At 37.5% G+C, this 25,398-nt stretch overlaps 4 protein-coding genes and 1 long non-coding RNA gene across 8 annotated transcripts in view; 2 read left to right on the top strand and 3 right to left on the bottom strand.

Moving 5' to 3' along the window:
- Positions 1-8,812, bottom strand: part of LOC116853159 — a 10,064-nt gene extending 1,252 nt beyond the window's left edge. The window contains exons 1-3 of the long non-coding RNA XR_004379914.1: positions 8,018-8,812; positions 6,303-6,922; positions 21-2,681 (exon numbers count right to left, since the gene is read on the bottom strand). This is a non-coding gene — a long non-coding RNA (uncharacterized LOC116853159). The remainder of the gene's footprint in view (positions 1-20; positions 2,682-6,302; positions 6,923-8,017) is intronic.
- The window catches only part of LOC116853158 (ankyrin repeat domain-containing protein 29), a 19,907-nt gene extending 4,822 nt beyond the window's left edge, over positions 1-15,085 (top strand). Inside the window, exons 3-8 of the mRNA XM_032834065.1 lie at positions 124-222; positions 11,498-11,596; positions 11,693-11,791; positions 12,391-12,588; positions 12,720-12,815; positions 13,283-15,085. Of these exons, the coding sequence (XP_032689956.1) occupies positions 124-222; positions 11,498-11,596; positions 11,693-11,791; positions 12,391-12,588; positions 12,720-12,815; positions 13,283-13,480 (789 nt within the window). The 3' untranslated portion in view covers positions 13,481-15,085. The remainder of the gene's footprint in view (positions 1-123; positions 223-11,497; positions 11,597-11,692; positions 11,792-12,390; positions 12,589-12,719; positions 12,816-13,282) is intronic.
- Positions 14,677-22,248, bottom strand: LOC116853155 (condensin-2 complex subunit D3-like). Its single transcript, XM_032834058.1, has 2 exons — positions 18,181-22,248; positions 14,677-17,659 (listed from the first exon to the last, which is right to left on the bottom strand). The coding sequence occupies exons 1-2, from the start codon at positions 21,696-21,698 to the stop codon at positions 17,239-17,241; spliced, it is 3,939 nt and encodes a 1,312-aa protein (XP_032689949.1). The 5' UTR covers positions 21,699-22,248; the 3' UTR covers positions 14,677-17,238.
- On the top strand, positions 15,605-23,642 carry LOC116853157 (syntaxin-1A-like). Of its 3 annotated transcripts, XM_032834062.1 has the most exons (9): positions 15,605-16,378; positions 16,704-16,799; positions 16,909-17,002; positions 17,086-17,160; positions 22,550-22,747; positions 22,864-22,937; positions 23,038-23,175; positions 23,277-23,387; positions 23,470-23,642. In XM_032834062.1, the coding sequence occupies exons 1-9, from the start codon at positions 16,346-16,348 to the stop codon at positions 23,542-23,544; spliced, it is 894 nt and encodes a 297-aa protein (XP_032689953.1). In that variant the 5' UTR covers positions 15,605-16,345; the 3' UTR covers positions 23,545-23,642. The 3 variants fall into 3 exon arrangements, with proteins under 3 accessions (XP_032689953.1, XP_032689952.1, XP_032689955.1); XM_032834061.1 differs by having other exon boundaries at positions 23,277-23,642; XM_032834064.1 differs by having other exon boundaries at positions 15,605-16,636; positions 16,704-17,160; positions 23,277-23,642.
- LOC116853156 (lymphokine-activated killer T-cell-originated protein kinase) lies at positions 23,416-25,398 on the bottom strand. 2 transcript variants are annotated; one of them, XM_032834059.1, is made up of 5 exons: positions 25,164-25,398; positions 24,731-24,964; positions 24,370-24,666; positions 23,950-24,174; positions 23,416-23,822 (listed from the first exon to the last, which is right to left on the bottom strand). In XM_032834059.1, exons 1-5 carry the CDS (start codon positions 25,381-25,383, stop codon positions 23,644-23,646), a joined length of 1,155 nt encoding a protein of 384 aa, XP_032689950.1. In that variant the 5' UTR covers positions 25,384-25,398; the 3' UTR covers positions 23,416-23,643. The 2 variants fall into 2 exon arrangements, with proteins under 2 accessions (XP_032689950.1, XP_032689951.1); XM_032834060.1 differs by having other exon boundaries at positions 23,416-23,810; positions 25,164-25,395.

Raw genomic sequence — 25,398 nt, 5'->3', positions numbered from 1 at the left:
GATTAGAAAATACGACATACATTCGACGGTAACGTTCGCCGGGAAGAAAGTTTCGCGGCTGATCGAATCATCGAAGCGAAGTTTCGCAATGAGGCCGCTCAGCTGACTTTTCTTCTTTTTCAGGATGGCACGACACCCTTGATACTAGCTGCCGCCGCCGGCCACATCGACGCCGTGACCGAGTTACTACACCAAGGAGCAGACCCGAACGCCAAAAGGCTGGTGAGTGATTATGATTCTTTCCACGTACGGACGATGTCTCCGTGGCATGAATGAATGGAACTCCGTGTCTGAATGAGACGACGGGAGTATGTCTGTCGTCTCTCATTCAACAGTAGCTGAGATTCCTAGACCGAGTTCTCTCGAAAATCGCATCCCCTAAAAATTAGAAGAAAGAGGAAAAACAGAAAAATGCGATCGTGTCGCGAAACAAAAGCGCGATTTTGATTTGATTGCGAATTTATTGAAATAGAGTGATAAAAATTTGTGATAACGATAGAGTGGGTTTTCCAGTCATCGTTGCTCTCTCAGGAAGTTGATAATAACTGTGTAGACGAACATTATCAGCCAGGCACTTTATCTTTTTCTAAAATCACACGAAACAGTCGCCGATGAGATCAGCGATATTTCGCAAACTCGGTCGCCTTTATGTACTGTCATATCATAGTCGTTTAAGAAAACATACCATAGTGCCGCAAATTTCACGTCGCGTTGAAATTAGAGTGCACGCTTTAATCGTCGACGTGCGTCGTGTGTAATCATGAGTGATAATGCGCGATGATACCTTTAAAGCATAATGTTCTTCAACGATAATTACGATGCCGCGTTAATAATATGTTTAGTCGTCGTTTTGTGACATTTATCTTCGATACCTCGGCATCGACGAATAGAAATAGGATGACGTTCGAATGTGTGTTCTCGAAATCGCGCACTATTTTATCGCGTAGTCGCGTAGACATTGATAGCTTTAATAAAACCGGTATTTAATGGGTATATTGCCGTCTCGGGTCTGCTCGCTGGCTCCAGTTTAATTGCCATTGCGAAAGAGACCTCGATTATTTCGTGCATATTTGATTGAAAAATCAGATAGTACAATTACACGGAGAAGAAAAATGCTGCTGCAGCAAGAATCTGTGTTGACAGTTGTTCGTTGTAACATATGAATATACACACAGAAAAAACACAGAAAAATGTGTATACATAAGAAAAATATACATAGAAAAATGTGTATACATAAGAAGTACACACAAAAAAATGCATACTGCATTCAAATATACATTACTTGTTTTATTTCATAAGTTTAAATATTTGGAAATCTATATCACATAAGTTAATGAGCACTAAATTTATTTAAAATACATTCTGGATCCTAGTAAGTTTAATATTTTAATCAAGAGTATTAAATTAAAATAAATAGTCGGTTTATTTACTGCATAAACTCGAACTAACTTTTTGTTAAAGTTTTATGATATTCTTGGAACTTGAAAATAAATCCTTCTTTTGAATGTGTGGTAATGAGCTTTTTAAAAGTTGATAAGCGTATTTTAAGACTGTTATTAGACAAATATTCTTCGCGTTGAAGATAATCATTCAAAAGAAGAAAAGTAAACTGAATATAATAGCTTTTCTTAGCAAAGGAATGATATTTTTTCTGTGTGTAGCAAGTTTTAGTTGCAGCAGCAAATTTTTAAACGACGACAATTATATTTTCAGCGAATCGTGATTAGTTACGGTAGTTAAATCTTCTTTTTCGTGCAAATATTTAGGAGTGCAAGTTCTTTGATCGATGTCGATTTATCCCCGATAAAACTTCGATTGCGTAATCTCTTTGACTTTCCGTATTAAAAATCGCGGTAACTAAGCGTCAAAGTAAAATTTCATGAAAATTCACGTCCAGCTGAATTCAAATGAGAAATAACGCCTCGCTATTCGCAGAAGGTGATTCATTTGCGATTATAATTCAAAAATTGTCGGCGCGTTGGTACTTTTGTCACGAAAAGATTTCTATTCCGGGTTCGTTGAAAGAACTCGCTTGCTTCCTGAAAAGTGCCTTCCACGTGTACGTTACGATACAGCTCGTGTCGTAAGCGCTCTGCGTAACTCGCCAGCACAGTTCAGACTTGACGACCTTCTCTTTAAGGATTTCTTTTTTTAGACGCTCGCTCGGAGAGTGTCGCGGCTTCGAAATAGAATTTATAAAACTTCTCGGAGCCCTCCACTATCTTCCGATCCATCGCGTTTCCTTTTTTTCTTCATACACGTCGGATTTTTACACACGTGAAGAGTCTCGACGAGACATAAAAAGCTCGTTGCGAAGCATGTCGTTCCAAGCACCAGGAAGCTATCCCTTTTTTAAGTGCCACGTGAAGATTTATCGCGCCACGTTTCTCTCTCTCTCTCTCTCTCTCTCATTTTCTTGCTCGTTCTTTCTCTACGAGTGCCTCGTGCCATTCAGAATTACAGCATTGTATGCAAATTGATAACAAGAGATCACCGACGTATAGCGAACCAGCGTCGCGCTTACATCGTATATTTTAGTATATTTTAGGAAGTATAAAAGTCCGTATTTACAAGTCAGTATTTCAAGTCGTTGCTCACATTCACCGCTGACTATATGTTCCCGTTTTGCAACGTTTGCAACTCGCGAAGCAGCGGTTCGGATTTTGATTTCTCCAATTCCCCTGAAAAGAAATTTATATAATATCAACACTAATTACTGAACGATATATAATGATTTATTTTAATGTTAAATAACTACGATATTAGAATTAACAATAGTCAAAATTAAATAAGTAAACAATAAAAAATTAATATCCATATTAAAACTAATGTGCTCAATTAACAATTATTGTTTCATATATGGAATATATTCACCGTAACGATATCCCTTATATTTTTATTAGTTACAATGATCGGACAGGAAGAAGTTCTAGATGCAATTAGTTAGTTTTTAAACGGCAATAAAATGGATCAACATTAAAATTTCGAAAATGTTCTTTTTCTTTAAAAAAAAAAAAACGTCAAAGTCATCTTCACTTTTTTAAATGGATCTATATCTTTTTTATTCGATTAACGTATTAATAAACATAGATATTCTCAAAACAGGAATGTTTTTTTCTGTTATGAAAAGATTTATATTCCATGTTAAAACGCAGACGTCTGTCGTGCCATATAAATCCGAAAAAGTCATAAAAGCGCGCTGATTCGTTGTGAAACTTGTTCCAAATATTCTCAATCGCGTGGCAGACACGATTATTGTTGGAAACCGGGAAAAACGCGATGAGCGGACGCGCTCGAAAATAGAAATGTGTAACGTTCAGTGATCGAAAGCCATGACACGGCACGCTGTTCTCAAGATCGAGTATAAACGACGACGACGAGAACGAGCAGACGGCAGTCGCGGCGTCATGCTCGGCGATGAATTACGCAAACGTTCGTTAAAAGCCGTTAAACGCGTGCGTCGTCTTACGCAATCAGCGGATCGAGATGCAGCGCAGATCATTTCCATCGGCGAACTGGAAAACAACGCGAACCCTCTTCTAAATTAGCGCCGCGCGAACCCGACACCCGTTACTCGCGCCGCATAATTGTATCTCATTATCGGTTTTTCGTATATTAATTTATCGCAGCGCGCGGTAATTCGTCGATAAATCTCCCAGCGTGTACCCGCAATTGGCGGGGAATGATAATTCGCGGATTCAATTCGTCGCGGCGGAGCGACGATTGAGATTCGTCGAGCGATTTTGACGATCGACTCGCGCTGATTCCAAAGAGAGCGACGGCAACGCGAGCGTTTTTTGTGCGGTACGAATATCACGGGGCTATAAGAGAAACTAGACGAGAAACATTCCAAGGTTACGTGAACGAAGCACGTGAGCTTACCGCTATCGTAAAATACTCGTGCGTGCAAGTTCGCGTGTTTCTAATGCGCCTCTTAATAGCGGCACCTGCGAAACATGCGCGAAACAACGACTGTATAACGTGGAAGTTGAAGAATTATCCCTGATAAATGTCCACGATCCGTCCAGGAACGTCATCCGCGTTACCGCGGTCATTAGGAAGGCGCGCGGATGAACTACGAAATGTACACGCAAAAAAAGAATTAGCTTCCAGAGCTAAAAAATAGCTGTGGCAGATAAGATGTGTCACTGAAATAGGGACAGCTAATGTCGATACTACCGAAACTAAATTTATTCACTGTTAAACTTAGGCGCTACAGCGAGAAATATTGGCTGCTAGAAATAAATGACTGTAACAAATGATTGTAGCTGTACGGCACACTTCTTTAATATATGCATACGATAAGAAATTTAGGAATAACTGCCATTTTCGTAGCTATTTAAAATAATGTGCATTTTTAATGTCACCTAATATATTTGTATTTCATAGCGAATGCATCTTAGCTGTCATAGCCAATTCTTAACAGTGACAGCTAAACGATTAACCTTTTGACTAAGTTTGAATCAGCTACCGCGGTTTAGCTGATATTAAATCATTTTTTTGCGTGTAGCTCGCGGAACATCACACGGAAAAAAAAGATCTGCTACATATGGACAACCAAACATAATTTGCTGTATTAGCTACTTTTTCTTTGCTGCAGGAGCCAATTTTCTTACTATGATAACAAGAAAATAGGCAGCAAAGAAAACGTAGCTAACACAGCGAATTATATTTAACTGTCCATGTGTAGCAAATTAGTTTGCTGCTGCAGCAAATTATTTTTTTTCGTGCAGCGAAAAAGGGGACAGAAATGAAAAATGAACATTTCTCGCGAAAGCAGCAGAAATTTCTAACGAGCGATCACCGCGAGTGAACATCCAGGAGAAAAATTGGAGAGTTTATCTGCTCATAATCATTTACTCTTCAGAGAGAAAGACGTGGTCGAAGAGACTGTCGATGTATTAACTATACGGGTGACAACTGTGTGAATTTTGTACATAGAATTATTGTATTATTGTATACAACAATTTGATAAATTATTTAGAAGTTATATTGCAAGATTTTAAAGGTACCTTTGTTTTTTTACTTCGAAAATATTCAATACGATAATAGTTATTGATTCTCCTTATATAGTAATGTGTAATTTTCGTAATCACATTTAGTTTCAGTTGCAATAACTACGAAATAGTTTATTAAACTATGCACGTAAATTCTACAAAATTCGTGACAGCTCTGTCATGTCAAGGAAAAAAGTGGTTAAGTCACATTTTTAAGAAAAATAAGTTTTTTGTACTAATAGATTCGTGACAAAGAACTACGTCTAACTGTATTGACAAAAACTAAAAATTATTATTATTACTTATTGAAATAAAAACGGGTTAACTTTAGGTAAAAGTTTCGAATATGACAAAATAGCCCAAAAAAGAAGTCGTAATTGACAAAAAAATTGTACAACGCGTCCAATCACACGTCACAAAAATACACGTGAAAAAGACCACAACATCCATTAATGCATTCTTCTCTGGCAAAAGCATTGGTAAAGCATAGTCCTTATTACAAAAGAAAAGCCTTTCGTAGTTACGTAATTTTCTTATGTTGAAAACTATTAAGTCACTTTGCGATTTTTTTTCTCTTGTATTTTCAAAAAGCAAGAACCTTAAGTGCATTTTCGAATAGTAAATATTTAAAAAATTAATTTTTTATTGCAGAATAAAAAAAGCGTACTCGATTTACCCAATACATGCTTTTGTATTCATAGAGATTTACCTTTTCCATTACGATTCTCTAAGCAAACAGTTTTCATCGATTTTCTCAGTTTGAAGGCAAATGTAGTTAACCACTTTTTTCCTTAGCACGGCAGAGCTGTCATCTGCACAATTGCCACTACGCCTTTTTCTCTGAATGTACAATTTCTGTTCATCTCCTGGTCGTTTTGCGTATTAATTTGAGACGGTTCTCGGAGAAGCGAGCTCTCAGTGTCGCAGACAGTGTCGTCTAAAAATTCTATCCGCGATTATTGATCGTCTAAACGTGGACAACGACGTTGCGCGAAGGTGAATGACACCTATCGGGTCATCCAGTAGTTCCTGATAAACCGCGGATCTTAGGTAGACGAGCGTCGCAATATTCTCCGCCGGCGAACGGCAGCTAATTGGAGCGATCGTAAAAGACGCGTTTAAAGTCAACTTTGTAGTTAATACTGATCCGCGTTCGCGTTTAATATCGCGCGCTCACACGAAGGTATCACGCGTCATTTACCGCTAATTATCTTTTGGCCATTCCCCGATGAATTCATTAAAGAATTCATTAAATTCAACCCGGCGCCAGCCACCGCCGCGCTTGCGCAACGAAAATAAACTGACCTTTCGTTACTCCATTCGATACCGAATGCCCCGATCGGCGGAATCTGCATCCGTGAGCTGCAAAGCGCGGTACCGCTATGCTCGCGTGAAATTACGCCACTTCACGGCTGATTCAGCGTACGTCTCCGAGTTAGGCCGGGAACGCACAGAAAAACGTGAGCAGTAAAGCCTAAGTAGTAAGCAAATTGACCGACCACAGTTGATGATTCCTCTTGCGGTCCAAGAATAATCGATTGTGACTGGTCAATTTTCTTACCGCTTAAGTCTCAATGTTTAAGTTTTTCCGAGCCCTTACAGTCGACGTGTGCCATTCATGTGTTGCAATGAGCAAATATCTTTGGCGAATATTGCAGAGAGCGGGAGAAGAGCGCGTCTTTGTGAACGAGTCCGCGGACTTCTTCTCTTGTTCTGGCGACGGCCGTGGCTAACCCGACAGGTTGATCGTCATTATAGAATTTCTGCGGTTTAGTAATGGATAGGTATCATGCCCCCGCGTTCGCCACGTTTCGCGGCACATGTAACTTCATGGCGTACGCCAAGTCGGGACGGTTGATTTCCAGCGGAGACGAGACGGAGGCAAATAAGAGAGATAAAATTCATCCTCATCTCGCGCGAAGAACCTGGGGAAAACGGGGGAAAATGTTAGAAATGTGAAAGAATGTATTTTGTGTGAATTGCATTCGCGTCGTATGTACTTGTCTCTTGTCACCGGAAATAGCGCGGTCTCGCAAGAGGAAGACGTTGACGATTTTATCAAACGTTGTATGTAAACGTACTGTCTAATAGCAAATTCGATTGCTTAATGTGCACTGAGTGCGCACTAAAGCTTGTTCATAGTATGTTATCATATTTAAAGATTGTCTTAAATAAATTCTCAAATATTTTTAACCATAATATGATATGTATAACATCCGTACGAATCATTTTATTAGCTAAAATGTTTTTAAATATGTATTTAAGACATGATTTTAAATATAAGAATGTACTGTAGATAAGCTTTAACGCGCACTAGTGTAAGCTACTGAATTCGCTATAAATTTCTTTAGTCTGCAAAAATATCCTCTTATATATATATGATCTCAAGAAAATTCTTCTAAGACCAAAAAAAAATATTCTAACAGTTAAGAAAAGGACTCTAGTTGTAAGTCTAGTTGTAAGATGCTGCTTTCTGTAATCCTATATTCTAAACGAAAACTCTTAACGAAAGAGTATTCTTCCTATAAAGAAGTTGATTAATGAAATGAACTATTAATTGAAAATCTATCAGGTATTAATCCAACTTCTTTCCTTTTGAATCAAGAAAAAGAACAGATATGTTGAAGCAAAGAATGCTCTCTTAGAAGAAATTTCTATTAAGAACAAGACTTCTTCTTCTGTGAAAGACAAAGTTCCTCTAACTTTGAGAATATTGTGTTTATAATATTTTCTTTTTGATTTTAGTGGAATTTTCTCTCTTGAGGCTATGTATATAAGAGAATTTCCGCTAAAGATAAGATTATATTCGTGTAGCAATATTTTTACTATTACTTCGAGCGAAAATATTCCCACTATTCGTTAGATTTAAGTGAGATTCCATTTTAAGAAGTTTAGAGAGTAGAAATACAAAAATACGCGGCAAAAATCGAAACAGAGGTATAAGGAAGTTGTGTTCGCCGCACCTTAGAAATTAAAATAGGAAAACATATATGTGTGTGTATGTGCAATTAGAGCCTCACCTTGGACCGCGGAAGAGTAGAATAACCGGTGAATAAAGCTATGTGCTCGCCGCTCCTTCGACGGGAGCTTTTACGGCAGTGAAAGTGAATTTTACTCGCGTCCGACTCGTTGGCGGATTATCTACTAGGTGTGCACCAGGAGCCTCGCTTACGAAGGGGTCACGCGCTGTGAATTACATAATCCTGAAAATTGAAACTGATACTCATAACGAACGAATCATAATCTGGCGGATGGCGATGCAAAATGCGAATCTTCTCATACAGTCGCATTTTCCGTCGCGCGAAGAAAATTTTATAGTAAGAATTATTACAGAACCGAGAAATAAATCGGACGTTCGGTCGTAATTGATTACACAGTTGAACAAAAAAATCTGCGGCGATAAAGAAATCTGCCAATATTTCTTAGTAAATTCGAGGTCGCTAAAGCCAAATTCGCCAGCAAAAAATACTCATCACGTCAAGTTTTTGAGATAAATCGAGTAATGTGGGCAAAAAATAGCGTTTTTGCCATATTTATCAATTTTTTGTGGCCAAATGAAATTTTATTTTTCAAGTTTATTAACGCCACTTTAAAGTCCTATTCTTCACCTTTAAAACGAATTGTTATTTTGTACTGTGCGATTTTTATTCATCGAGTTATGAATGTTTTCCAAAATGTAAATAATGTGACCAAATTGGCCGGTTGAAACTGGAAAGTAGATGGATTTGTATGAAAATGGGTATTTTAAAGTTTTCGGGTTCGCTGATATAACCGAATCTGAACTCAAAATTACGAAATTCAAAGTGGCGGATCCATTATGGCAGATCGAAAGTCATTTTTCTTATTTCGGTCCGCCATATTGGACCCGCTATTTTGATTTTCGAAATTTTGAGTTCAGACGCGATATCAGCGACTCCGAAAACCCTAGGATACCCATTTTCATACAAATCCCTTTACTTTTAATCAGCCAATTTGGACCCGACACTATTTACTTTAAAGTGGTGTGAATGAAATTGAAAAAAAATTCTTTTGGCCACAAAAAATTCGTAAATATGACGTAGTTTTTTACCCATGTTACTCGATTTATTTCAAAAACCTAACGTGATTTTTTGTTAGCGGATTTGGATTCAATGACCTCGAATTTATTAAAAAATAATGGCTGCGATCGCCGCAGGAAAAAAAGTCAAATTTTGACAGTGTTATTCTTTCATCTTATATGTACTACTTATATTTTAGGGACTAAAATGTGCTATAAAAAAATTTGTTATATTTTTAGCGAAATTTGCTGTGTTTATCAACAAGATGGATCTTACTGATAGTCCATTCTTGCACTACTAAAAACACAGTAAAATTGAAAAGAATTTATGTGAGAAGGAACTATAATATTCTCACTATACGAGTATATACGTGCATACAAAAAAACTTTATGCCTGTATGTCGCGCTGATGCTATTAAATATCTCAATCCGCCTCAGATCGCAGATCAAGTTGCAGCTGTTCACAGCTGTTGCCTCTTGGGAAATTCGAAATAACACTTTCACCGCTTTGATCAGAATGCGTGGCGGTTCCTGTGTAATTTAACAATTACTACAGCAAGATTAGGTAAACGTTACAAAACAGAGTGCGGCGAACGCGCGGCTATTAATATCGACCGGCGAGGATAATTTCTATATTTAATCGCGACGTGCGAACACTCGACTGGACTGTCGCTAGATGCGTTTTTGCTGCTAAGATACCTTCACCGGAGAAATCCGAACTATTGAAATCACGCGGATTTTATTCTTCGCTGCACCGCTCCCTTTTTATCGCGAGATCAAAAATTCCATCGCGATTCAACGGACGCGTCGTCCGTCGTCCGTCGAGGAGATCTCCCCGCGAGGGAGAAAGAGATCTCTCTCGTACGTATCGCCAGGCGAATTCGGAAATATGTAATTTATGTGGCACCGGCGAGCAAAATGCCATCGCGAAAGTTGCATCCGGAGAGCATTCTCCCTCGCGAGAGAAAGAGAGCGACTCGATTTTCATTCTTAGATTGCTTCTGAGAAAGGCGCCGCGCTTCGTTGCCATTAACTCGAGAACAATTCGCGAGTTCGGCAATATCGCCTTGCTTTCGCATTTCGTATAGATTCGCTCCTTTATTTCCAATTTGCTATCCTCACGACGTTCAGCCGACGTTCGCGGGATGCGCGCGAGGCGATCGAAATCGTCGACAGGCCAAATAGAATTTATCTCCCGTTACGTGAAAGCGTAACGCCGGATTCTAATTGTAGTTTAATGCCGCCGGTTCTCGAAATAAGTTTAACCGCAAACACGCCCCCGATCGCTCCGTGCGATCGACGAAAGTTTCGCGAATTTATGCTGCGCGATCCCAGCCCGACGTGCGCTTCACATAGCGGATAGTCACGCTTTAATGCGAGACATTATCTTAAATCAGGTGAAGGCCATGTGCATACGTACGTTGCATCATAAAACTATGTTCGGCACCGTGCTGCACCGTAGAAATCGATTGTTATGGCTGGCAAGTCAAGTGGTTTAGCACCTGTGACGGATCTACTTTAGATAACAATCGCGATTAGTCTTCATGAATGTAACAGTCGACCAGAATCCGATAACAAATGAAATTCCTAATCGATACACAATGGAGTGACAGAATTTTGACAGGAGAAACGCGCGGGACAAGAGATAAACGTGACGCGTGAACATTGCAGTGTTACTTCCTAGAGAAAAAGAGAGAGGAAGAGAGAGAAATTCGGTTTGACACTTGCTCGAAATATCAAGACTGCTTTGCAACCGGTTTCACCGCTAAAGTTTACCGTTAAGCACAACTTCCCATATTATAAGCGGATATAGAGGCGCAATTCGTCGCGTTTGTATGAAGAAAGAAAGTTGAGAGTTACTTTTAAATAAAACCATAAAGAGAAGCTTGTATCATATCGAGCAGCCGTCGCGGGCCACGGAAAATTAACGTTTCTCTTTCGCATCGGTCAATAAAAGCGGCGCTGCTTAATGTGCCTTAACGACGCAACTGCAATTTTAACGCATACGCGCGTATCGAATACACGAGAGAATGTCTAAAAGAATAAGAAAGTGAGGGAAGTAGTCAAGATGTTCGAGACAAGCACGCGCAGCATAGTTGCACACTATTACTTCCAGATGGACATCAGCTAACAGTAATTTCGCATTAATGTTATATAACTTCGCATTTAACGATATGATTATATTGTACTTACATCATTGAGTTGTTACTGTTGGTTAGTGTTTACTGGATCTTGCTTTTTGTTACATAACCGTGCTTAATCGTTTAACAAAACGATAACGTTACATAAGATTTAGCCTGAATTGCAATCTGAATCAATGTGAATCAATAAGATGATGATTGATTTACGTTAAAATTCAAATTGCACGTAATATAATCTTCTCGTTTTGTGGTCATCATTTTAAGTAGGAAAGTATACTTTATCACACATTTTTGGTAAACTCAGTGTTGATTGTTGTTTGCAGACCGGGACAACGGCTTTGTTCTTCGCCGCTCAGGGTGGCTACATGGACATCGCAAGTCTGCTTTTGGAGCACGGCGCGATCGTCGACTCGTGCAGCATAGTAAGTGAGAGGCACCGTGCTGCGAGCGTGTTCGTCGGCACGTGTGGTAACGAGATCTCGTTCTTGCGACGCTAACGTATTCCACGTGGATTTCAGGACGGCGGCACGCCGCTCTTCGTCGCATGCCAGTACGGTCATCTAGACGTCGTGGAGGGTTTAATAGAGAGAGGCGCCAGTCCGAACGCACACATGAAAGTAAGGAAGTACGATTTATCTCTGCCTGTGTGGGACGTGGATTTTTCGGATGAGAAGAGAACGCCGAGGGGCAATTGTTATTCGTTACAAGTCTGCAAAGATCTGTAATATCTTCGATATTAGATATCTTTACAACGAGTTTCTATATTGCAGACCCGTCACATCTGTTAACGTTTATTTAAATTAAGAATAAAATTTTACTATCCACAATTATTCGACAGATTTTAATGTTTGAAGTTCAGTTTTCTTGAAAAGTCATTCATTTTTTATAAAACTTCATTATATCATTTTGTAAACTATTAATCCCTCGCGCGCGATTGTTTTCTTAAGGAAAAATCTTAAAAAACTTTAAATTTGTTAAGTAATCTATAGTTAAAGAACGATTCTGGTCCAAATTACCTTCTATGTTAGTATATATTAGTGACATGATAGATATAGATATATATCTATACTTGAATATCTGGATATCTGGTAGCTGATAATATTAGAATATGCACAAGTACTAGTATCGTATTTATATATCATTAATATATCATAAAAGTGATAACGGCGAGACATTAGTGTATAAAAATAGACTGAGAATGATTACGTTTTGGCAGGATGGCGCCACAGCGTTGTTCATCGCCGCCCAGAACGGTCACCTCCGTATCTTGGAAGTCCTGCTGGAACACGGGGCGAAAACCGATGCGGCGAGAACAGACGGCGCTACGCCTTTGTGGATTGCGGCACAAATGGGACACGATCACGTCGTGAGGAGGCTGCTGAAAGCCGGTGCGAAAGTTGACGCTACTAGACACGTAAGTCCCGGCAGGTCGCGTATAGAGACGAGAACCTGCGCACTATTTTCTATAATTGCCGAAAAACGAGCCATTGTGTCGTGCAAATTGGCGCGTCTTGAGTAATCATCACTTTTTCTCTCTTCTTCCAGGACGGCGCGACCCCGCTTTTCAAAGCCGCCCACAAGGGTCATACTGCCGTCATCGGCGAGCTGCTCAAGTATCGTCCTTCGCTCGGCGTGCTTCCGGTAAAGTGTCCAGCGTTTTTATTTAAGAGAGAACTTAGCGAAATGTCCAGTAAACTTGTAAAACTACTATCTGAAATATAATAAGAATGTTATTAGTATAACACATATGTTAGAAACTAAAAGCCAAACTATCAAACCTTGTTAAAGAAAATTTTGGATATTATATTTTTGTACTGTACTTGTATAATTACTAAACATAATTATTCATCTTACTACATTTTCTCACAAAATAGTATATTTATATAGTATGATTATATTATTAATAATCATACTATATAAATATATTGTTTTATGTTATGAAATTTATGTTATGAGATTGTGTTATGATATATATATATATATATATATATATATATATATATATATATATATACATGATTTTTTATAATATTGTATAATAATTATGTAGTATATTATACATGGATGAGTGTCTTATTATACATAATTGAAATTTTGTACGATTTCAGAATGGCGAAAGTGCACTGCATGCCGCAGCCTTAACGGGACACATGACAGTCGCAAGACAGCTTGTAGGAGCGGGGGCTGATCCTTTACTCGTAAATCAGGAAGGCATTACACCGTTACAGTTGGCCGTCAGGCACTCACAGACGCAGGTCGCCAATTATCTTAAGGATAAAGTGAGAGTGCGAACTGCATCCTGTTAGCGATATTTGTTTTCTCTATCTTAACATTATCATATCAGGAATCTCGAGTCATTGTTCAACAAATCTGATTCGGAAATCAGTATTTCTAAGGAGGATGTGTAGTAAAAATATTTGTAGAACGGTATATACGAAAAGTAATCCAATCTTGATAACGATAATTTTTATTAGTTATAAAACGATCACAAATATACCTAGAAGAAAAAAGACCAATATTCATGCTTTGATATACGAGTAGAGAGAAATCGTTGAACTTCCAGGCACATCAAAATTATTTTGTTAAAATTTAAAATTTTATTTTGTTGAAAATTTTGCGTTATTTTATCATTATTGAAAAATATTATCAGAAAGGAGATTTAAAATATATTATTTTTTACTAAATAATAAAATTCTTATATATTAAAATTGATTAATAAGATTGACATCAATATTAGGATATTTTTTCGTACGCTACCATATAAGTGACATGAATAATCACACTAATCATATGAAAGATGACAATGAAGGGAAATTTAACGAGTTCATGTAGGAAGGTATGAACAAGTCCGCGCGCTGATAAGCGTACGCGTTAATGACAGTCACATAGAGACTGTAAGCAGAAATCCGTCTTTACGAGAATGTTTTAGGTGTGTACGTTTCAATTGCATTTTTTCGGCACTTGATTCTTCGTTTTTTCTTTTGGTACAGCTTGAATATTTTACTTGTTTAGTTTTTCAAGTGCGGAAAGTGATAACAAATGCAATTGGTACGAACATACTTATTGTTATGTATTGTACATAATCGTGATATCATTCCGTTCTATTGTAAATCTCGGTAAAGATATTTTAATATGCAGTTTTCTACTATAAATACGAATATGGTTGGAACGTTGTGAACGTTGAAAAGTAGTAGGTCTATTCCTTTCTATTGTATATTCTATAGTATTACTGTACTACAGTATTTAAAAAAATAACAAATTTTCGTATTTTATCAATTCAACAATAATAATATGCATGAAAATACGATGTTCAGCAGTCTATAACTATCGAGTAGATATTATTAATTGATTTGTTAAACCTGACGAGTTCATAAGACTGACTGATTCGCCTTGGAATATATATTTCCTATTGTTCTCTACTGTATATAAGTGTAAGGTATAGATCTTCTATCTATTCTACTATACATGTAAGGAATGTACAAGTCAATATATAGCACATGTAGTTGTTTGATCGCAACACATTTTATTTAACATAAAGAATTCAATGCACAATGTTTTGCGAAAATTATTGAGCGATTCGTGTGACGTATAAAATATTGCATGTATACATACTGTCTGAATAATATCAGAAAATAATCTTCGAAGTTATAGATTATTTACAGGTGATATTTTACTTACAGCGATATTTAGCTTCAATACGATATTCAAATACTTTATGATAATTTTAGCTTTCTAACAAAGTAATAAGTACATGTCTCGTCTTCCTAATATAAAGCACTCGTTCATTAGGTGTAGTTAATTGTTATTGTTAATAAAAATGCGCGGAAGAAACTAATAAAGAATTTGATGCAAAAGACAAAGCTAATAATATATACAGTTATACGTTGCAAATATATTCCGTTATGAAATAACTTTTTGATATATTATTATATTCCTTCATGAAAGAGAAATAGTAATGTCATTTTTTTATATATAATATACATATATGTATTACAAAAATATACTAGATATATATTTAACATCATTTATGTAATTTATAGAGCTGCATTCTCTTTGTGTATTATCACAGAATAGTTTAAATAGTATTCGGTATACCACAAACAGAAATTACGTTTTTCAACTAGTACTATAAATTAATAAAGAATACGTTAAAAATGTACAATTGTCATTATAATCACGCCAGCTGATACTGTAATTATATTAAAATTGATGCAATTACAGATAGCGAATTATATTCAGGTTTCCAATTGATAATAAAATATAACTGCAGCTAATTAGGACAACATATTTCTCATTTTATGATTAAGAATAATCATAATTTATTGAAACAAAACAAGTTATTTGTTATTCGGTTGATCTAACAAAAGTATATAATAATAAGATAATATAATGCGTCATTTAAGTGTGCATCAAATAAAATAACAGAATTGTAGGAAACCTAATATGACAATGGTATATCAGGTGCATGATATTCATATCTTATTGTATCATTTTACGCATACTTTGTAAATAACTTATCGACAGAAATTAGGACAAAGATAATTGGCAGTTTTTCACAAATAAATCCAACTAAACTAGCTAACTTAAAACTAAGATAGTCCAATATTGGATCGATGCGAAAGTTTCATTGTTTTTTGCTTTAATTGACGTCATCGATTCTCGAATTCTTTGAGAAGCGATTGAAAAACTTCTTTCCACTTAGGAAAATTGTATGAAGGAATTATAATTATAAATTTGTTTTCGATTTTCCTCAACGAACGAGGAGCAGCAAAGAACTTTCGCAGTGATCTAACGCATTATTTCGCACGGCTAAATTAATAAACTAGGCGAAGAAATGCGCACTTGTAATTGCTCTAAACTCCGGCCTTGCGACACCGCCGCCAAGTGCCCATTTCCTATTTCATTTGAGATGCAAAGTATCTTTCATCTGCAGCGCGTTGCACAGTTTACTTCAGACGCGTGCCACGCACTGCGCTCGAGGACGCGCTCGATGACGGAGCGTGACTTTTGTACTCAGCAACGACACATCGGCTGCGAGCTACGAAGTGTGAACGACGCGGCGGATTTTATCTGAGATATCTCCAATAGGCTGATAAGAAAAAGATAACGGACATACCGCGTGCTTTTATTTTACGAAAGCAACCAGTTACGCGACTGTGAATCCACTCGCTATGGTTCGCGATCGTATGCCCGATTTACGTGCTGTTAGTATTTTATCTTTCTTTTTTCTTTATAGTCGTACTAGAGATATATATCGCCAACGAAGAGAAAGAACTCCACGATCGATCTGTGCACTTTGCCTTAACCGATAATTGCACGTGAGTCATGTGCGTGCAGAACTAGTTTTAATGCAGGAGATGTATTCTCCTTTTGACACGTTGACTGCCGGCGCGCAACTGACATATCCATTGATTGCACGAAAGTCTAAGTGAAGTTCCTTCTCCTGATGAACGTTATTACTAGTGCGCATAAATTAATGAATTAAAATAGAATGATTAATGCGTCATATTTGTACTTTAATTGTTCTAGAGCCGAAGTAACAGCAGCACCTTTGGCAGAGGATTCTTGCAAGACGTGCACATTCAAATAGCCCAAAATAAAAAACTCAAGGAATTGTTGGACGAAGTACGTATCGCAAAGAGCGCTTTAATGCGAAACAGCAACACAAACGAATTACAGTGGTGGTGGTGGTTTGGCATGTTTAATAAAGAGATAACACGTCGTGTTGATACAGGCAGAGGAAATCCGTGCACTGATCCACCTTATAGTTGAAAATACTTCGATCATAAAGGACTTGCAAAACAATATTCTGTCGCACACGAACAAAGGTAAGCGGCAACGACTCGGCTGCGAATTGCGGCATGTATTTAACTAACGTGTATGTGTGTGTGCGTTTGTTACATATTCGCAGATATACAAAAGGAACTGGAAGCTCGCACGTGCACGATCTCGCAGACGGCCTTTCGCGTTCAACGAAAGTTACGAGGTAGGCAATTTTGTACGTAGAGAACTCATAGAAGGATATGCAGCAAGCAAAAATGAACGTCCTTAACGCGAATCGCAACTACCACCTGCTCACGCTCCTCCTTGAAGTTTTACGCGGAGAACTGAACAACGGCATTCCTAGCTCGCTCGACGGTCTTTTGATTTGCAGAACGCAAGTGGAAGAATAGCTAGTGCTAGGACTTAAATTTTGAGCCAATCTTGGTGGTGTGCTGATACTAACGGTCGACTCTGAGGACAATTTTGTTAGTGACAACTTCTCCAGACGTACCGACACGTTACTAAATAACTTATCACAAGATGATGGGTCTTGTGAGCGGCTACTAGGACTTAATTTATCATATGTATTGTCTGGTGTCCATGAAGTTGAGGGTACTGGTGTTCGTTTGCATACGTCCGAATCCTTGTGGTTTATTGTGTGTGCCTTACGCGACGAACCGTCATCATCATCGTTCTCGGAAGTAATTTTATCCTTCAGTTTTCTAAAAAGTTATATTATTTTATGCTTTGTGTGTTCTGTAAATAACTTAATATCGATATGTTTAGATTTATTGTAAAGTCTTTGTACTTTTCGAAATATCAACAATTTTCTTTCTATAATTCTATATATAGGAGAGAGATTATAATAATGATTAATAATGTGAAAAATATTTTCAAGAAATCTTTTTTACTCCGAGTTTTAAAAAAATATTTAACATATATTTCATATTATCCCTCTTATAAATAATGAGATATCTGATTATAATATAATCATAGTTTTGTTACATTACGATTTTCTTTATACGTTGACTTAAGTTTACTGTTATACGGACTTCAGTTTACGATCAGCAGTTTAAAGTGCGTTAGGAACATTTTTGTGCGGAAGCTCTTAAATGGCAAAAATGATTTATCCAATGACTGTCGTTTGCTATTGCGAATTGATATTTCGAAATGTATACAAGATACTCGCACGAGTTGTATCAGAATAAGGAGATATAGTTCGTTTGCAAATTGATATACGTACCGGTGATAACGATCCATATCTTTTTCTAACTCAGGATATTCGTTCAGCAAGCTGATTAGATGCTCCTTGTTGTAATTCGAATAGACCTTGTGTAACAGTCTCTCCACATTGTTTTTCAAAGGTGACTTCGATGTGTTAAATTTTTCCTTCAATCTGATCAACGTGGGCAACAAACTGTCCAAGTGATGCTTCTTCAATTCTGCCAAAATGATAGCCATGGCGTTGCTGCTGTTCGTGGTAGTGGAAGTGCTCTGTTCGAAGGGATTCGTGGTTTCATCAAGTTCTGACGGATCATCCGTGTGCTTCTTCAGCTCAAGACGATTATTACCCATAATGAATAGTGTGTCTTGCAAGACGCACGCTCCTTCCTCTTTTTCAACGTCAATGGATTTGCCGTCGCATATCTCGCAAAGTATGTACTTGGTCAGTTTGACGGTCAGCTTGAACTTGGCGGGCGAATCCAAGTGATCCAGCATAAACTCGTAGATAATATTGCGCTTCTCTTCGTTCGCTTTTCCAGGTAACATCAATAGCTTCTTCTCTCTGTCGCGCATTCTATAGCCGCAGAGCGTACTTTGACTATGGTAATTGTTATAGTAGTATATACTCTCGAGGAACTGTTGCGAGATCAGCGTCTTGTTCTTCCGTAAGAGTCTCTCTTCCACCAAGAAGATCGTGAGTTCGCGTATCATGCTGTCCGGATCTGATAGCATGGTCAGTATGTGAAAGAAAAACGGCCCCTTCATCTTGATGAAATCCTCGAGCAGCAGTTGAATGAATATCACCACTATAGCCTCTCGCACGGCGGGATTCGGGTCCTTCGTGCTGATGCACATGTCCAGCAGATACGGCTCTACCAGAGCGGTGAATCTCACGCAGATGTCGGCCAACGCTTTCGCAGCGTTTACCTTCACGGCGATTCCCTCCGGTGAGTCCGTCTCTTGGCGCATCAATGTGCCGAATATTGGCGTGACCTTCTTCGCGATATCGCGATCTCTAAGCGCCTGTTGACAGAGCAACACCACCGCGGACGTCTTTAAACCCTTCGTCTCTCTCACGGCTTGCGGCAACGACTTCGGATCTAATAAAAGTTTTTGTAGAATCCGCAGCGACGATGATGAAATTCTATCGGTGCACAGGAGCGACGCATGGCCTAGCGTGAAGATGGCTCTCATCTTGAGCGTATCTTGCGTGTCACCTTCGTCGTCCTTGAGTATGTCCTGCAGCTCCGTTTCTGACAGCTTTATCAGCTCTGCCATGTACGTCTCTACGCAGCTTTTGCTATGGTATAAGTATTGTAGCACATTGCTGACAATGTCCAGGCATACGCTGATCAAGTTGAACTTGATCTCGAAGTGGCAGATGCGCTTGTAGAGATACTGATGAAGTTCCTCGAGGTTATCTCGATCCAAGCAGGAATAGGCGTGCCGTATAACGTGGAGGACCAAACTTGCATGGAAATCGTTCTTGCAGATGACGTCCTTGTAGTCGGCGATGTATAGCTCCATCCTCGGGATTTTCATGTTCTCAGCCAAAGCGGCCAACAGTATCCATGCGCCTATGGTGTTGTTGGTGCCGAGGTGTGACTGCAGATTCAAGATTACGGACTTCGTGACAATGCCGTTCTTCACCCACAGACTGCAAGCCTTTGACAGATGCTTCCTCATCCTCATATTGCTCAATTTATCCAGTATCCTCCATGGCAAGCTATTCGCATCGTTCGGTTTGTATGTCGAGGCGCAAGTTATCCTGTTGATCAATATGTCCTGCAGGCATTCCAACACTTTCTCCTGCACCTTGCTCTCGACATCGTAGATTTGCGGCATCACTGCCTGCACCCACTCGTGCAAGAGGTTCGGGTCGTGCGGGAAGTGTCCCAGGATCTCGGACAAAACGTGCACCGCGAACTGGCGTACCATCAACGTGGAGTCCCGGCAACGTTCAGTTATGGCGTTTATCGTACGCTTCACGAGTGAGGGGACCATGACGGTGAGGTTTTGTAAGATCTTCAAGCCACTTCGCCGCACCAATGCGCGCTCGTCGTTCAATCTGTCCAGTAACATGGCGATCAACGTGTCTGATCCCGGCAGTGGATCCGTGTTTTCGACCAGGGCCTTTATCAACTCCTTCAACGTGAGTAGCTGCTTGTTCGCGTCCGCAGCTTCGAACATGCCTTTGAGGATGTCCCTGTCGACGTCGTCATGGTTGCAATCGGAGAACAACGCAAATGTGGCCATTGCTCTTCCTTTCACCAAAGGCGAACGATCCATGCAGCGCGACAGCACGACGGCCACCAGGATTTTCCTTATTCTAATCTTCATGTCCTTGCCCAAATTATCGTACGATAACGTGTGTTCCGTTAACAGCTTTCCAATGATCTCTTGTGCGAACAGTCTGCAGGAGACCTTACTATTAAATGAAAACAGTATTATATCTTCGAGAAGCTGCAGTGTAACATTCTTGTCGCATATATTTAACAGTTTTATCACATTGACTGCTTGCTTCTGACGTATCTCTACTCTCTCTGGACAGTTAGTCATCAGCTGGTGCATCAGAGTCACAACTGCCTGTGTGGCTTTATTTGTGTTGTCCTGCAGCAGATCTTTGAGGAAGTATATAAATGACTCCTGCACCACTGCCATCGACTTTGCTGAATAATTATTGGTGTTGTAAGACAACAAATAAGGCAACATGCACTGAGCTATTAACATTATGGTTAGAGTAATATGTCCATGATTATTACTGCATAACTTCTCCAGAGCCATAAATGCTACCTTACACAATGAAGATACCATATTGCTCAATTGTGTGTTAATATTGTGCACCTTTGTGTATATTCCCAACTTTGTAATATCCAACAGTGTGCGTATCGTGATTTTCAAGGAATCTGTGTGGTGCTTTAACCCAAATGACTGGAGCATTGTGATAAGATCAGAGATAATATCTTTGATTTTGTCTAAGACCTTGAGTTTCTCAAAGTATGACATCATGCAATGATCCAATTTGTCATCATCGTTGCTGCAATTAATGTCTGTCTCCTTGACGTTATTTTCAGAGGAAAATATATTCTCTGATATTCTCAATGTATCCATCACTCGTTCATATAAGTTTGGGTGATATACACGAAAGGCATTGCTACCAGGTACCGTGAGAAGCATGAGATACAATCTCGTGGCTTCTAAACAAGCTTGCCTGGGCGCCTCGTCGGCGCTGACACGTTGACCGGTCTTCATTATGTAATCCAACACAGCTAGTAAACCCTGCACGTTGATGTCCAACATCATCAGCGTTTGCCATGAGAACTCGGACTCTTGCTGCTCGCGGTTCGCCGTGATCCACTTTTTCAGGTCCTGACAGCACGTGCGTAGCACTGATTGCGCCTCGTCGCTTTCGAGATACTCCAGGTAGTTGTCAGGTGGTTCTTTGTAGGTCGTGAACTCGGCGTCCCATACTGATTTGATCCAAGCCTCGTCCAGAATGTCCAAATTGAACTTGTGAAATACGCGCAGCGATTCCATTCTTTCGTGCGATCGAGTGAAATTCAAATCGCGCTCAAAATGCTGTCGTTATCATTTTTTGTCTCACGAATGAGCCGCTCACGCGTCAGTAAACATAACCTCAAACTTATCGTGCTGTGATAATGCGCGACGGGGCTTTCAGGTTATCATCTTCCATTTGTGTATCAATAATGATTTTACGGTTCTACCTCGTTTTGTGTACACGATGACGGGTATCTTTGTGGAAAATTTATCCTCAAACATTTCGTTTGTTATATTAGAGTTAGCGAAACGAGTAATAGCGTCCATGTAGAAACGAGAAACTGAATAACCAATCAATATATGAGCCGCTTTCAATGCATGTATATGTCTAACAGCATGTGTATATGTGTATATATATATGTGTATATATATATGTGTATATATATGTGTATATATATATGTGTATATATATATGTGTATATATATATATGTGTATATATGTGTGTGTGTGTATATATATATATATATATATATATAATGCATATATACCTACATATAGACAATTTCTATGTGGTTACACAACCTGTGTTATCATTCCATAAACAACTTGTCTCACAACATAAATAGTGTTCTTAAATAGCAAAAGTTTTACAAAAAGTTAGATCAAAAGGTAATTAATTATTTCATGTAAAGAATAATTTATTATCTAATACAAATTTGCATTCTTTAAAGTTTAAAAAATATAAAAATTTATATAAAAACAAAATTAAAAAATCTATATAGTTTCCAATACAATCTATAATATATAATGTGATGTATGTAATATGTAATAATTTGTTTTCTTCTATTTTCTATACTAAAAAGCATTTCTTTCAATTTTTTATTTTTAGATTTGGGAAAAGATATTACTGCCATTGACGATTTGACTGTAGCTAGTGCAAGAAATGGATCTGCATACACGCGAATTAAGGTTTTGCAATATACAACAATACTGCAGCTGTATTCTAAGATTATGGAGGACTACAATACATCATTACTTAGATATCACGATAAGTGCCTCCTACTCCTGCAGCAGCAACGTTTATTATGTACATATTCTTAAAACATTCTCATGAGTATAAAAAGATATATATGTATATATGTATATATATATATATATATATATATATATATATCTGCATTATTAATTAAATTGTTTATTTAGTAAGACGACAAGTAACAAGTGAAGAATTGGACCATATGCTTGATGCTCAAGAAACTAGTTTATTTGTCGACAATGTAAGTATGTATTGCAAACTTGTTATATAGTATTTATATATTACATAAATTCAATTTCCCTTGTATTTGTACAAGTATCTAATTAACAAATTATTTGCAGATTTTAGAAGACAGCAAAGTTGCACGACGACAATTGTCCGATATAGAAAGTAGACACAATGACGTCTTAAAGTTGGAAAAATCTATCACAGAAGTTCGAGACTTGTTCGCAGAAATGGCGATTTTAATCGAAAAACAAGTTAATATCGTTGTTTAGTGTAATTCACAAAATCAGAATTATAGGACATATTATAGAATAGTATGATAACAGATATGAAATATAAAATTTTGTTTGTACAGGGGGAACAAATAGATAATGTTGAATATTTTTCCAACAAAACGACAAGTAACATCGACGGCGGTCGCGTTCAACTCAAAAAAGCAGAAAAGAAAAGTAGTACATATAAGAAGGTATATATTTGCATATACACATTTAAAATATATTTAAATATGGTTTTATTTTGCAACATTGATATAATGATTACTTTTGCAGAGGAAAATCAAGATTATCATTATCATAAGCGTGATAATAATAATTATTCTTTTATTCTTTACTATCTCATCGTAAAAATCTTATAAAATATTTTATGAAATTATTTTATACAAGCTATACTTTATATGGATAATTTCGGGATTTATGATGTGAATATAAAAAATTGAAAAACACTTACGTCTGTGTCTTGTTAGCACACATGAGTTTTTTTTCAAAATATTTTACCAATACCTTTGCACTAGGTCTTAATTTATAATCTGTATTAGTACATATGAAGAATACTTCAAGCACTGTACTATATTCTTTGTCCAAATCAATAGAAGGTAAAGCTGGACGTGTACCTATAATTTCTCCTTTATAGCCAATTCATTTTTTAAGGTAAATTTGTTCATTCTTTAATACAGTTTCTAAACTGACTTATCACTATAACATATTGTTTATGAAATTAAAAAAGAACAAAGTATGATCAAAATTGCTTACCATATTTCTTGTTCATACATGGCATTATTCCTTCAAGAAAAGCATTCTCGTCCATGTCGTGATTAGAATCATTTAACGTGTCATCCATCATATCTGTTTTGTCAACTGTCTCATCAAGAGACTCATCCTCAGAAGTTTCTGTATGAGGTGGTGACAAGGCTATCATTTCCCAAATAACAAGACCATATGTCCAAATATCAGCAGTGTTAGTCACAGGTCCATTCTCTGTGAGGAAAGAAATAAAATAAAAATTAAGATTTTTAAAGAAGTCATACAGTTCAAAATGTATCATAAGCTGAAAAATAGATTTCAAGATGAATGAAAGTTTTTATAATAATTAGATACTTTTAGCGATAATAAATCTTTTAATTGAATGAATTTTATATATTAAAAATTATTTAGTAATATAACTTGAAATACCTTGTATAACCTCAGGAGGATTCCAGCATTCTGTTCCAATATAAGAAAAGTTGCCTTTTGATGTGTTCAGTTCTAAAGATTCTGTCAATGGAAGAGAATGCCCAAAATCACATAGTTTAACCACATTAAAATCATGAGAAATTAAAATATTTGCACTCTTTATATCTCCATGTAATATGTGTGCTGTATGATGTAGATATTTCAATCCTTTTGCAATTTCAAAACTAACTTTCATAATATCCTTGGCTGGATACGGTTCATCATCACCAAGCTCATATTTTTGTTCAATTTTGTCACCTAATTCATAACACAAATATTATTATAAATACTATATTAATATCATTCAGTATTGTATCAATACCTAGTGATATATCCAAAGCTTCCATGGCTAGACAATATTTCCCATCTACTCCAGTAGTGAATGCTCTAAAACCAACAATATTGGGGTGATTCAATTGTCGTAGAGTATCAGCTTCTAATTGAAGACGTTCATTATTTGCTTCATTGTTTTTCCCCTTCAACCATTTTTTTATTGCCCAGGGTGAACGAATAAAGCCAACTTTAGGCGATCTTTCCAACATGTATACAGCAACTCCTAATGAAAAGCATAAGAAATGGAACAGGATTCTATGAAGAAAACAATTACTGTAGAAACCATAAAAAAACCGCTAATCATAACAATGTTAGAATAATTACAATAGAATCATAATACAAAATGACAACGATTAATTGAAATGTTGATTATTTAGATGTTAATATACAATAATGCCTTATAAAGTATGTGAAGAACATACCAGTACCATAGCCTATTCGTTCCAGGAAAGGCGATGCTGGTATCTTGATGGGAGTTTCTAATCCAGCATTATCCGTCAGTCTGCTTCTGTATCTTACCGAGGTAGGGGTCTTGAATCCAGCCATGTGTGTGAACAAAATTGAGAAAATCGGCAGAAGAAAATGAACAAAATAACATGCGTAGCAGAACCGTTGACTTTTCAAAATACTCAAACTTTTCATGCGCAAGCGTACTTG

Source organism: Odontomachus brunneus, unplaced genomic scaffold (genome assembly GCF_010583005.1).
Source record: "Odontomachus brunneus isolate Ranch 3 - 2012 unplaced genomic scaffold, Obru_v1 Obru_scaffold_283, whole genome shotgun sequence".
NCBI lineage: Eukaryota > Metazoa > Arthropoda > Insecta > Hymenoptera > Formicidae > Odontomachus > Odontomachus brunneus.
This window is presented reverse-complemented; position numbering and strand designations above follow the sequence as displayed.

Excerpts from the sequence above, each read along its gene's own strand:
- LOC116853157 (XM_032834061.1), top strand. The coding sequence starts at position 16,346 with ATGGTTCGCGATCGTATGCCCGATTTACGTGCT. Across the intron at positions 17,161-22,549 it reads CGTTCAACGAAAGTTACGAG|ATTTGGGAAAAGATATTACT; the intron begins GTAGGCAATTTT and ends TTTTATTTTTAG. Across the intron at positions 23,176-23,276 it reads CGATTTTAATCGAAAAACAA|GGGGAACAAATAGATAATGT; the intron begins GTTAATATCGTT and ends TTGTTTGTACAG.
- LOC116853155 (XM_032834058.1), bottom strand. The coding sequence starts at position 21,698 with ATGGAATCGCTGCGCGTATTTCACAAGTTCAATTTGGACATTCTGGAC. Across the intron at positions 17,660-18,180 it reads GATATGGATCGTTATCACCG|AAAACTGAAGGATAAAATTA; the intron begins GTACGTATATCA and ends ATAACTTTTTAG.
- LOC116853156 (XM_032834059.1), bottom strand. The coding sequence starts at position 25,383 with ATGAAAAGTTTGAGTATTTTGAAAAGTCAACGGTTCTGCTACGCATGT. Across the intron at positions 24,667-24,730 it reads AGCTTTGGATATATCACTAG|GTGACAAAATTGAACAAAAA; the intron begins GTATTGATACAA and ends GTTATGAATTAG. Across the intron at positions 24,175-24,369 it reads TCCTCCTGAGGTTATACAAG|AGAATGGACCTGTGACTAAC; the intron begins GTATTTCAAGTT and ends CTTTCCTCACAG.